Source organism: Coregonus clupeaformis, chromosome 8 (assembly GCF_020615455.1).
Source record: "Coregonus clupeaformis isolate EN_2021a chromosome 8, ASM2061545v1, whole genome shotgun sequence".
In the NCBI taxonomy this organism is placed as follows: domain Eukaryota; kingdom Metazoa; phylum Chordata; class Actinopteri; order Salmoniformes; family Salmonidae; genus Coregonus; species Coregonus clupeaformis.
Window position 1 is genome coordinate 18324872 of NC_059199.1, and position 14050 is coordinate 18338921.

Genomic DNA, 14050 nt, shown 5'->3' on the forward strand with positions numbered 1-14050 from the left:
AGGGCACATGGGCATGGAGAAATGTAAACAGTGCTAGAGAAATACTATTTTGGCCAGGAATGGGAAAAGAGACAAGTCAATGGTAGAGGCTTATAGTACTTTGAGCTTGAGTGCCTATACAGCACCACTTCAACAGCAGTCATACACAAACTGAAAGCCATGTTTTTCGTGCTAGGAATTGCAGACTTTTCTTAGTGACAAAAAACTGTACAAACAGCAAAGTCCATGCTAAAGAAAGCAAGAGCAGAGAGGAAGGACCCATACCTCTCCCTGCTGGATTACAGAAACACTCCAGTGGACAAACTGAAATCACCTGCACAGCTGTTAATGAGCAGAAGGCTGCGCTCTATCCTCCCTACCACAGCCAACCAGCTGCAGCTTTAGGTGGTATGTCAGGCAACCGGGCGTGCTAGGTGAGAACAGTGCCAGCACAGACAAAAGCTAAACTACGACCGAAATGCTTGCATTGCAAGCAGGAGACACCATTCACATTATGACACAGGGCACTGGAAACCTGCTACTGTCATCCGAACTGCAGGTACTGAAAGGTCCTATCACAGAGGGGTTGGGTTAAATGCGGAAGACACATTTCGGTTGAATGCATTCAGTTGTGCAACTGACTAGGTATCCCCTTTCCCTTTCCAAACCAAAGAAAATGCACCAAACACAAAGATCCAGCAGGTGAAGCCAAAATCTGTTCATGCACAACCTCGAAGTGAATGAAACACAAAACAGTCACTCAGGTGAGTCATCACAAGGTTTCACTACCCGAGGGGTATACTACAAAGTAGATTCAATGAGTTAGCCAGATAACTTTGATAAACAACCAAAAATATCTACTGATTTTCAGAAACGTTAACAAAGCTAAACTTCAATATGTGTTTTTGGTTGTTGAGTCAATTAGAACATGCCCATTTCAGAATATTTAGGCAAGTTAGCTGGATAACTCATTGATTCTTCTTTGTAGTATACCCCTCAGGTCAGGCCGCAGGGTCAAACCAAATAATATTATTGACCAGTGAATTTACCATTTTTACTACACAGTTGCAAAGGCAGACCATTGTGTAATAACAAAGAATGAAATGCATCACACAGACTTCTTCAGCAGTCACTTCAATAGACAGACAACTCACCTGTCAATGACTGCATGAAATGACTGATGGAAAACTCTGACAGGAGAATTATCTACTCTGTGTCTACTTTAACAGACTATGTAAATATACATGCGATAGCCTTTATTTAATTGGTAAGTCATCTGATCTCCTCACATCGGTTTAAGCCCTTGTCTCCTGAGCCTTGCTAAGTACTGTATTGGACTTCATGTCATAGGGTAGTCAGTACAGTGATATAGTGATATTTACTCTAAAAAAAATAACTAATTGATCTATGTATCTTAGTGGGATGTGTATTACAAACTTCATATATGACTTCAAATGAAATTTGAGAGGAGTAAGCGCTAAGAAAGACTACTCAGGGCACAACCAAAGGAAAATACCATCGTCATTTTATCTGCCTTGGAAACCTACCACTGTAAATACTCAAGGATTAAGAGAAGATTCCAACTGCATAATGTCACCTAATAATATATACATGCAAGCACATCTGCCAAGCACTAGTTAATCTCCATTAGAACAAATGACTATTCAAGTATACATTTTACTTTTTGAAATAAACAAACAAGATTATTGAAAGGGATCAGAGATATAACTCAAAGTCCTACTGAATCCAACCAGCCAAAAAGATGTCCCAAGCAGAAGTACTGAAGTAGATACTGTACCAGAAATAGGAGTGCAGTCAGCAGTAGCCCCGTAGCGGAGGTGTTTTGGTCCATACTGTCTGAAGGGATGTGTGTGCATGCGTGTGTGAACAGTGCACTTCTGTATGTGTGTGTGAGCCCTCAACACGGCACGTGGTGCTCCGATCTCTGTGTCACTGGCTTTGTGTGTGCGTCCTGTCTGCCTGTCGTCTACTCTCTAGTTCTCCCGACGGTCTCGCTCCCTCTCTTCCTCATCCAAACCCCTTGAGCCCCCAAGTCCAGCCTTCCAGCCAATCAAAAAGAGGCCCCAATCGAGCAGGCTAGCTCAACAAGGAGCCGGCCAGCTGCAGATTCACAAAACGTGCATGCAGGCGCACACACACAAATCCTTCTTTCAAACTTTCCTTTCTCTTTACCTCTCTGTCATTATTTATTTATATTTTCCTCTCTTTCCTACTCCTTCAAATTCCCTCCCTCTCTCTCTTTCTCTCATTCCTCTGTTTCCCTCTTCCCTACTATTCTTGGGTCTGGCCAGCTTAGCACCTTCCACTGCCAGCACTAGGAGTTCTCAAAACTTCAAAATCTTTGAACATACCACAGTAACCTTGGAGCATAACTATAACCTTGGAGTATAAAATTGGAGTACTGAACAAAAATATAAAGCAACATGTAAGTCCCATGTTTCTGAGCTGAAATAAAAGATCCCAGAAATGTTCCATATGTACAAAAAGCTTATTTCTCTCAAATGTTGTGCACAACTTTGTTTGCATCCCTGTTAGTAAGAATTTATCCTTTGCCAAGATAATCCATCCACCTGAGAGGTGTGGCATATCAAGAAGCTGATTAAACAACATGATCATTACACAGGTGCACCTTGTGCTGGGGACAATAAAAGGTCACTCTAAAATGTGGAGTTTTGAGGAGTATTTAGTCTGTAATAAAGCCCTTTTGTGGGAAAAACTCATTCTGATTGGCTGGGCCTGGGTCCCAAGTGGGTGGGCCTATGCCCTCCAAGACCGACCAATGGCTGCGCCCCTGCCCAGTCATGTGAAAGCCATAGATTAGGGCCTAATGAATTGATTTCAATTGACTGATTTCCTTCTATGAAATGTAACCGTAATTATTGCATGTTGCGTTCATATTTTTGTTCAGTATATATGGATTTATAGACTTACACATCAACACGGACACATACTGCATCCACACAGACACACACACACTATCTACTTCTGCTCAATTCTTTAAAACTTAGGTCACTTTAAAAGACCCAAGCAAATTAGATGATACAGTCTGGTCATGTAAGATCCAGTGATCTGCACAGATTCCATTGTAATATATTACATTTTTTAACATGTTTTTTTGGGGTAGGGAAATCTTGAGGAGCTTCAATTAACCCTTTCATAACATCTGGCAGTCCAAGTTAAGAACATTTAAAGAGGGGGAGGGGAAACATACCCAGGTATTCCTTGGTGGGACAATTCCTATGTCCACAGTATGGTTTACTACAGAGACGTCACCTTGAAGAGTTAGCTTTAAACACTAAACGACTCATAAAGGGCTATTACACCAATTTTCAACCTCATTCATTACCTCCAGCACCATACCAGTGTCTACATATGTGAAAACAGCTTGTTTCTATGTTCTGTAATTAAAAATATAAAAAGAAAGGTCCTAAAAAAGTTGTACCTGATGATGTCATAGAGTAGGATAAAAAAAAATAAAGGTGATTTTCAAAACATTCAATTAGTTTCTAGCCAGTGGGAGGGCATTGTCCTGCTCCCCGCGCCACTGCAAATCTAATAGTGTAAAAGTAAAAATGTTTTTACTTTCGACGACATCATCACATTGCACTTTTTTACTTTCTCTTTTTCACTACAAAACGTAGAAAAAAATGCATTTTTCACATATAAAGACATTGGTATGGTGCCAGAGATAATGAATATGAGCTTGAAAAGTGCTGGAAATGTCCTCTAAGAATTTCCTGTAAATTTCTCTTCAGGCATCCTGTTAGAAAGCTAAACCATAACTCGCTCTTTTATAAGTTGCATAACTCACGCTTGTTGGCTCCAAACTGTATACAGTGCATTCGGAAATTATTCAGACCCATTGACTTTTTCCACATTTTGTTACGTTACAGCCTTATTCTAAAAACAGATTAAATTATTTTTTCCTCATCAATCTACACACAATACACCATAATGACAAAGCAAAAATGAGTTTTGGGAATTTTTGCAAATGTATAAAAAATTCAAAACAGAAATACCTTATTTACATAAGTATTCAGACCCTTTGCTTTGAGACTCGAAATTGAGCTTAGGTGCATCCTGTTTCCCTTTATCATCCTTGAGATGTTTCTAAAACTTGATTGGAGTCCACCTGGGGTAAATTATTTTGATTGGACATGATTTGGAAAGGCAAACGCCTTATTATATAAGGTCCCACAGTTGACAGTGCACGTCAGAGCAAAAACCAAGCCATGAGGTTGAAGGAATTGTCCGTAGAAATCCGAGACAGGATTATGTCGAGGCACAGATCTGGGGAAGGGTACCAAAATATTTTTGGCGCATTGAAGGTCCCCAAGAACACAGTGGCCTCCATCATTCCTAAATGGAAGAAGTTTGGAACCACCAAGACTCTTTCTAGAGCTGGCTGCCTGGCCAAACTGAGCAATCGGGGGAGAAGGGAGGTGACCAAGAACCGATAGTCACTCTGACAGAGCTCCAGAGTACCTCAGTGGAGATGGGATAACCTTCCAGAAGGACAACCATCTCTGTAGCACTCCACCAATCAGGCCTTTATGGTAGAGAGGCCAGACGGAAGCCACTCCTCAGTAAAAGGCACATGACAGCACGCTTGGAGTTTGCCAAAAGGCACCTGAAGGACTCAGACCATGAGAAACAAGATTCTCTGGTCTGATGAAACCAAGATTGAACTCTTTGGCCTGAATGCCAAGCGTCACATCTGGAGGAAACCTGGCACCATCCCTACGGTGAAGCAAGGTGGTGGCAGCATCATGCTATGGGGATGTTTTTCAGCAGCAGGGACTGGGAGACTAGTCAGGATCGAGGGAAGAGATGAACGGAGCAAAGTACAGAGAGATCCTTGATGAAAACCTGCTCCAGAGCACTAAGGACCTCAGACTGGGGCAAAGGTTCATCTTTCTACAGGATAACGACCCTAAGCACACAGCCAAGACAACGCAGGAGTGGCTTCGGGACAAGTCTCTGAATGTCCTTGAGTGGCCCAGCCAGAGCCCGGACTTGAACTCGATCGAACGTCTCTGGAGAGACCTGACAATAGCTGTGCAGGGACGATCCCCATGCAACCTGACATAGCTTGAGAGAATCTGCAGAGAAGAATGAGAGAAACTCCCCAAATACAGGTGTGCCAAGCTTGTAGCGTCATACCCAAGAAGACTCGATGCTGTAATTGCTGCCAAAGGTGCTTCAACAAAACACTGAGTCAAGGTAAGGGTCTGAATACTTATTTAAATGTGATATTTCAGTTTTTTATTTTTTGTATAAATGTGCAAAAACCTGTTTTTGCTTTGTCATTATGGGGTATTGTGTGTAGATTCTTGAGGGAAAAAAACTATTTAATCAATTTTAGTATAAGGCTGTAACGTAACAAAATGTGGAAAAAGTAAAGGCGTCTGAATATGTAAATGCATTTTCAACCCGATAATAGTTCAATTGAGGAAGCGTAATCATACTCGTTCTTTTTGCTACCCGTGCAAAACATCCTGCCTACTGAAAATGCCCGCCAAACCTGATGCTGTAAAGCTGCTGATGAACAGGGCACTTGCACCTTCCAAAAGCACACTGTTTTGTGATCTATTGCCTACATAAAAAATGTTTCACGACTAGAACCAAATAGAAAATATGTAGAAAAGATAATGGACCTATTTTTTTAAATAATATAATCTTTGAGAAGTATTTTTGACATGGTCGGATTATTACCGGGGTTCCCCATTGATTTTGTTATAATGTTTGAGCATAAGAACACAGAATTAACCATGGCAAAATGCGTAGAATTGCAGGATATTACCTTTAAAATATAAAAATGTTCTCTCTGCCGCCAAGATGGGGGCCTCTAAAATGTTCTTGCCCAGGGCTGGACTGAATTCAGCCCCGCAAACATGCCGACCACGTCGTTTGCCACGCCCACCATTTTTCCCCTTTTTGATCCAGAGAAAACCCTGGATAGCTTGTGCACCTCAAAAACTCACGTTATGGACCCCCACAGTCGCAAGTCATCAAAGGGGACTGTTCTTTATCCCATCATCTATAGTTCACCTATAGGTCTCTATCAAATTACAGTACAGTAACAGTATTTCCATCTCTCACATCCTTACAAGTGAGAAACAGGATAAACCAAATGCCACGTTTGTCATGAACTCAAACCCTTTCTGATGAAATATCACTGTAACCACCAGCAAAGCCTTCACGCTCTGGGCACAGTGCACTGTAACTGTGGCTTCAATAAATGTTTTTTGTAGACAGCCCCAACTTTATAACAAGCACTGTGTCAAATTATGCAATTAAGCATGGTTATTTTGGTAGTGGTGCTGGCAAATCATTTGGGCTTTAACAGCAAATAAAGATAATTAGACTCCCAAACTAGTAGCGCTCACACTTAATTACTGACGCAGTGCTTCTATGCTTCAGTTCCATATCACAGCTTTATATTTAGAATAATGCAAAGGTTCTTCCACAAAATCAAACAAATCTCCAAAGCAATGTGGACAATCAAAGTGAGTACTTTCACTATAGCCCCCACCCTTAAAATTATTTCTTAATGATGTTGTGGTAAATATCATACAAGAATTCAGCCCTAATCTTAACAACAGCAGCAACTCTGCTCTGGCAAATCAAACTCCTTTACATTCAACTCCCAATCAAACCCACCAAATCGAAAACCACATAATTGCTATCAATTAAGGCTGAGAGGAATGCGGTGTGCTCCAAGACAAGTAGTCGGCAGCTCTAATCACAATTTAGAAATGGTTGTGTCTGCTTTCCCCTCCATGATTGGATTTATAGACTTTTACACATCCCTAAACATACACACACACACACACACACACACACACACACCTCCCACTACCATACCCTTAATCCTAACCTTCCAATATCACATTTACTTCTGGGTTAATTCAGCACGGCAGAATCACAAGGTGTTTAAACTGTAAAAATCTATGAAAATAGGGTGACATCTGTCTGTAATGCATAATGAAGTATGGATTACACTTAAATGCATTTACAGATGTAATGAGGAGCTGCTATGAATGCTTATAGAAGATGCATTATAATTCACTTTAAAGTATAACTTGAGTACTTGCTTCATTTCAAAGGGAGATGTCACGATCATTGTGAAAAGCGGACCAAGGCGCAGCGTGATATGCGTACATTCTTTAATCGTACTTAATACACGATACAAAACAAACGATACGTGAAGTCCTAGGTTATACACCAAAACAAACCTTACGGAACAAGATCCCACAATCAACTGTGCAAAACAGGCTGCCTAAGTATGGTTCCCAATCGGAGACAACGAGCAACAGCTGCTTCTGATCGGGAACCACCCTGGCCAACATAGATCTAAACGATCTAGACAGAAAACAAGGAACAACTAAACATTAAAGAGTCCCCAGAGCCAGGGCGTGACAGTACCCCCCCCCCAAAGGCGCGGACTGCGACCGCGCCAACCAAACACCACAGGGGAGGGGCCGGGTAGGCGGATCCGGCTCCGAGCGTGACCACCAATCTCTCTCTCGCCCTCGTGGTCTGGCCCTGCTGGCCGGAGCTGGACTGAACACCGGTGGAGCGGATTGCTCTGGCTCCGGTGTGGAGCAGCTGACCGGTGTCGGACCAGGCACAGGTGGAACAGGCACGGACCGTGCCGGACTGACGACGTGCACCACTGGCTTGGTGCGGGGAGCGGGAACGGGCCGGATTGGGCTGACGACGCGCACCACTGGCTTGGTGCGGGGAGCAGGAACAGGCCGAACCGGTTGACCGACGCCGCACCACTGGCTTGGTGCGGGAGCAGGAACAGGCCGAACCGGCTGACGACGCACACCACTGGCTTGGTGCGGGAGCAGGAACGGGCCGAACCGGTTGATGACGCGCACCACTGGCTTGGTGCGGGAGCAGGAACGGGCCGGACCGGGCTGACGACGCGCACCACAGGCTTGGTGCGGGGAGCAGGAACGGGCCGGACCGGGCTGACGACGCGCACCACTGGCTTGGTGCGGGTAGCAGGAACGGGCCGGACTGGGCTGACGATGCGCACCACTGGCTTGGTGTGGGGAACAGGAACGGGCCGGACCGGGCTGGCGACGTGCACCACAGGCTTGGTGCGAGGAGCAGGAACAGGCCGGGCCGGGCTGGCGACGCGCACCACAGGTTTGGTGCGAGGGACAGGAACAGGCCGGACCGTACTGGGAACACACACCACTGGCCTTGTGCGGGTTTCAGGAACGGGCCGGACCGGACTGGTAACACACCCCAGTACCTCTCGCCGTGCCTCTACACTCTCCTTCCCCCCCAATGGCCCCCGTAACCTGGTGGCCTCCTCTCCTAGTCCGCAAACTCGCCCTGTAGCTGCCTCCAGCAGCCCCGTCGTCCATGCCGTGTGCCCCCCCCAAAAAATGACTTGGGGTTGACTCTCGCCTGTCCGACGACGGCCCGGTTGGCGCCGCTTCTCCTCTCCTGCCTGGGCATCCTCCCTCATCGCCCTCTGGTAGCGGACGGCCTCCTCCTCTGTGATTCTCCCCCAACCGAGGAGGACATCTAACAGAGTAACCTCCTGTTCCATACCCGGCGTTTGCTCCTGCACACGCTGCTTGGTCCTATTTTGGTGGGATCTTCTGTCACGATCGTTATGAAAAGCGGACCAAGCCGCAGCTGTAATGACGCTCCAGGAGAGTGAGGATCCATTTGCAGTTTTATTACAATCTGGGTCGTACAAACAGGGTCAATCGCCAGCAGACACAACAGTAGGGATAAGGCAACTCGTAATCCAGGTACAGGCATAAGGTCAGGGCAGGCAGCAAGCTTACAAAAATCAGTCCAGTAAAGAATATAGTCCAGGGCAGGCAGCAAAGAATCAAGGAGGGAAAAACAGTCCAGAGTAAATCCACGGGCAGACAGACACAGACGAAAACGCTCAGAAATGATCACCAGGGTAAACAAGACTTCGCAAAGAGAGAGAGTTTGAGAGCACCTAAATAGTCTACTGATGGGAGTCAGGTGCAACGGTAATCAGAGCCAGGTATGTGGGAAATGTAGTTCAGGGGTTTAATACTCAGGAGAGGGTTCCCTCTGGTGGTGAGCAGGAGGAACAGCGGGAGTCTCGTTTGTGACAGAGCCCCCCCCCTGCGAGCGGCTCCTGACGCGAAGAGGCGAACGACGCCGGGGTCTTCCTCGAGGTCGGGGGCCCGGTTTCTCCGGGTGCGTCCTATGGAACTCAGTCATGAGTGCGGGGTCGAGTATGTCCTCTGTATTAACCCAGGATCGCTCTTCCGGTCCGTACCCCTCCCAATCCACCAGATATTGGAGGAGCCTGCCCCGGCGTCTGGAATCGAGTAGATCTCGAACCTGATATGCCTCTCGCCGTCCACCAAGATGGGTGGGGGGCCCTGATCACTGGTCTGCTCCTCCTCCTCCGCTCTCGGACCACCAGCGGGTTTGAGAAGTGATACATGAAAAGTGGGAGAGATACGATAATTAGAGGGTAATGCCAAACGGAAGGAAACTGGTGTAATCTGTTTAACAATTTGGAAGGGACCTACATACCTGGGACTGAGTTTCTTGCAAGGAAGTCTGAGGCGTAGGTCTCGAGTGGATAGCCAGACCCATTGACCTGGAGTATATTCGGGATTGGGGCGACGGTGACGATTGGCCTGCAACTTCTGTCTCCTGACAGCACGTAGCAAGTGGGTGTGAGCCTGACTCCAGATGTCCTCGCTTCTCTGGAGCCAGTCGTTGACAGAGGGTACCTCGGTGGGTTCCCCTGACCATGGAAATAGGGGAGGTTGGAAGCCCATTACACATTGGAATGGAGTTAGACCGGTAGAGGGTTTCTGGAGTGAGTTCTGTGCATACTCCGCCCACATGAGGAATCGACTCCAGTCTGCTTGGTTCTGATGACAGTAGGCTCTGAGAAACCGGGTGATCTCCTGATTGAGGCGTTCTGTCTGACCATTAGATTGTGGGTGATATCCTGAAGTGAGGCTAATGTTGATGTTGAGTTGTTGGAAGAATGCTGACCATACTCTGGATGTGAATTGGGGCCCCCGGTCCGACACGATGTCCTCAGGCAGGCCATAGAAGCGAAACACAAGGTTGCACATGAGTTCGGCTGTTTCCAATGCTGTGGGCAGTTTGGGAAGTGGAATCAACCGGCAGGCCTTGGAGAAGCGATCTATGACAGTGAGTATTGTGGTGTTCCCATTGGACTTGGGAAGATCGGTAATAAAGTCTATGGCAAGATGGGACCATGGTCGGTGGGGAACTGGCAGTGGTTGCAGTAGGCCCGATGGTAGTTGTCTGAGATGTTTGCTTGTGTTACAGGTGGTGCATTCGTTAATGAATTTTATTGTGTCTGCCCGCAAGGTTGGCCACCAAAAGCTGTTCTGAAGCAGGTGAACAGTGGCAGCGATTCCAGGATGACCGGAGCTGAGTACGGAGTGAACTTGCTGTAGCACTTTCTGACAGAGATCCTGAGGTACAAAAGTTTTGTTAGGGGGGCATTCGGGAGGATGGGTCTTTTGTGAATTGGCCTGGGTGAGCTCTGTCATGATGTCCCACTGAATAGGGGCCACGATTAATGACTCAGGAAGCAGGGTTTCCTTGGATTCAGTGGGAACTACACCGTCGTGTTGGCGTGATAATGCGTCTGCTTTGGTGTTCTTTGAACCGGGACGATAGGTAACGGTGAAGTCAAATCGTGTAAAGAAGAGAGCCCACCTCGCTTGTCTGGGATTCAGTCTCTTGGCAGATCGCAAGTATTCCAGATTCTTGTGGTCAGTTAGAATCACAAACGGGTGTTTAGCTCCCCTCCAGCCAATGACGCCACTCCTCCATAGCTGCTTTCATGGCCAACAGTTCTCGGTTTCCGACGTCGTAGTTCTGTTCGGCTGGACTAAGTTTGCGGGAGTAATAGGCGCACGGATAGAGCTTGAGTGGGGATCCGTGCCGCTGTGAGAGGATGGCTCCAATGCCCGTATTAGAAGCGTCCACCTCAACTGTAAACGGGATTTCAGGATTAGGGTGGTGGAGGATGGGGGCAGATGTGAAACGTGACTTGAGTTCTGCGAAAGCCTCCTGTGCTGTAGTTGACCAGGTGAGGTGTGGTGCATTTCTCTTAGTCATAGAGGTTAAGGGAGAGGCTACCGAGCTGAAATTCCTGATGAAGCGTCGGTAGAAGTTCGCAAATCCCAAGAAGCGTTGTAACTCCTTTAAGGTTACTGGCAGTGGCCAGTCTAGAACGGCCTTGACCTTCTTCTCGTCCATGGCGACTCCCCTCCTGGTTGATGATGTAGCCCAAGAAAGACGTGGAAGTCTGGTGAAATTCGCACTTCTCTGCTTTGGCGTATAATTGGTGATCAATGAGTCGTTGTAATACTGTTCTCACGTGTTGCACGTGTTCCTCATAGGTGTTGGAATAGACGAAATGTCATCGATGTAAACAATTACCCAACGATTAAGCATGTCCCGAAAGACGTCATTGATAAACGACTGAAATACGGACGGACTATTGGACAGCCCGAAAGGCATCACCAAATACTCATAGTGCCCAGTGCTGGTAGAGAAGGCTGTCTTCCATTCATCACCGTCCCGGATGCGAATGAGATTGTAGGCGCTGCGGAGGTCCAGTTTGGAGAAGTACTTGGCTTTGCGGAGTTGTTCTAGGGCAGCTGGTACCAGCGGTAAAGGATATCGAAACTTGATGGTGATGTCGTTGAGACCCCGGTAGTCGATACAAGGGCGTAGGCCACCGTCTTTTTTTTAACAAAGAAGAAGCCAGAGGCTGCAGGTGATGTCGACGTTCTAATGAACCCCTTCGAAAGTTCCTCCTCGATGTAGTTGTTCATGGCTTCTGATTCGGGTTGTGATAGGGGGAAGATTCGGCCCTTAGGTGGTGTTGTGCCTGGTAATAGTTCGATGGAACAGTCGCTTGATCGGTGGGGGGGAAGTTCCATCGCCTTGGTCTTGCTAAAAGCTTCGATGAGGTCAGAGTATTCAATGGGAAGAGTGGGGAAAAGGGCCGGCTCGTCCTTTAGCGTGACGGTCTGAATGGAGAGTGAAGGGCTGCCAGTTAAGCAGTTGGAGTGACATAACGGGTCCCATTTGATGATACGACCCTCCCTCCATGAGATGAGGGGATTATGTTGACGTAGCCAGGGGAGTCCAAGAATAACCGGGTTATGAGGTGATGAGATGACGTAGAAACGAATTACCTCAGTGTGAAGGGTACCGGTCTGTAGTTGAAGGTCCACGGTGGTGTGCAGGACCCTCCCATCGCCGAGAGGCCGTCCATCTAGCGCCTCCACTGCCAATTGAGAGTTACAGGAGATTAATGGGAGTTGTTGTTGTTGGGCAAACTCGTGAGACATAAAGTTCCCGGCTGCTCCTGAGTCTAATAGAGCTGATGTGGATATATGATTGCCCTCTAGAGATAATACTATAGGTACTTTGATGCAAGACCTGGAATGATGTGCTTGAACACAAGGACTCACCGAAGAGGGATTACGAGGAGGTGGTCTAGTGGGGCAAAACGCCCTCAGATGGCCCGGTTGACCACAATAGAGGCAGAGATGTTGACGTATGCGGCGTTCTCGTTCTTCCGGAGTCAGGTGAGTATATCCGAGCTGCATGGGTTCAGTTTGAGACAGAGTGACCGGGTATTGTGTGCTGGTGGGTACCGTTCTGAGTGGACGACGTGAAACGAATCAGATTGTCAATCTGAATGGTTAGTTCGATGAATTGATTCAGCGATTTCCCTTCATCTCGGCAGGCCAGTTCGGATTGCAACTCCAAGCTGAGTCCCTTGCGAAAGAGCAGTTTAAGTGTGCTCTCCACCCAGTCGGTTTGAGCTGCTAGAGTGCGAAATGTCAAAGCATATTCTGCTGCGGTATTCCTGCCCTGGCTCAATGCAAGTAGTCGGTCATCAGCTCTCATACCTCCCTCCGGGTGTTCAAATATTTCCCGGAAGCGTTGAAGAAAGGTACCAAACGATGGAAAAGCAGTGCCATCCTCTCTCCAAACCGCCGTCACCCACTCTAACGCCTTGTCAGCGAGGAGTGAGCATACCAAGGAAATCTTGCTGGCATCGGTGACATACATAGCTGGTTGTTGATCAATGAATAATGAACATTGCAGTAGAAATCCCTTACTTTTAGTTGGGTTGCCGTCGAACTTATCAGGGAGAGCCAGACGTGGGTTAACTGTGAGTGACGGTGGTGGAGAAGCGCCCACACTCGCGTTCGGTGGAGGAGGGGCTGGGTTCGTTAGCGACACCGGCAACCTCTGTAGCGTCCCTGACGAGTTCCTCTGTTACTGTAGTTAAATGGGTTAGCTGCTGTTGATGAATGGCGAGTTGGTGAGCTTGAGTGGAGATCTCCGTGGACATCTGAACCAGAGCTGCTGGATCGTGTGTTGGCGAAGTCTTCTGTAATGACGCTCCAGGAGAGTGAGGATCCATTTGCAGTTTTATTACAATCTGGGTCGTACAAACAGGGTCAATCGCCAGCAGACACAACAGTAGGGATAAGGCAACTCGTAATCCAGGTACAGGCATAAGGTCAGGGCAGGCAGCAAGCTTACAAAAATCAGTCCAGTAAAGAATATAGTCCAGGGCAGGCAGCAAAGAATCAAGGAGGGAAAAACAGTCCAGAGTAAATCCACGGGCAGACAGACACAGACGAAAACGCTCAGAAATGATCACCAGGGTAAACAAGACTTCGCAAAGAGAGAGAGTTTGAGAGCACCTAAATAGTCTACTGATGGGAGTCAGGTGCAACGGTAATCAGAGCCAGGTATGTGGGAAATGTAGTTCAGGGGTTTAATACTCAGGAGAGGGTTCCCTCTGGTGGTGAGCAGGAGGAACAGCGGGAGTCTCGTTTGTGACAGCAGCGTGATATGCGTACATTCTTTAATCATACTTAATACACGATACAAAACAACAAAACAAACGATACGTGAAGTCCTAGGTTATACACCAAAACAAACCTTACGGAACAAGATCCCACAATCAACTGTGCAAAACAGGCTGCCTAAGTATGGGTCC

The 14050-nt window shown here is 47.0% G+C and overlaps 1 protein-coding gene across 1 annotated transcript in view; it reads right to left on the bottom strand.

Moving 5' to 3' along the window:
* Positions 1-1941, bottom strand: part of LOC121572726 (ADAMTS-like protein 1) — a 156699-nt gene extending 154758 nt beyond the window's left edge. Inside the window, exon 1 of the mRNA XM_041884748.1 lies at positions 1778-1941. Coding sequence (XP_041740682.1) covers positions 1778-1831 — 54 coding nt within the window. The 5' untranslated portion in view covers positions 1832-1941. The remainder of the gene's footprint in view (positions 1-1777) is intronic.
* Between the last annotated feature and the right edge of the window lie 12109 nt (positions 1942-14050).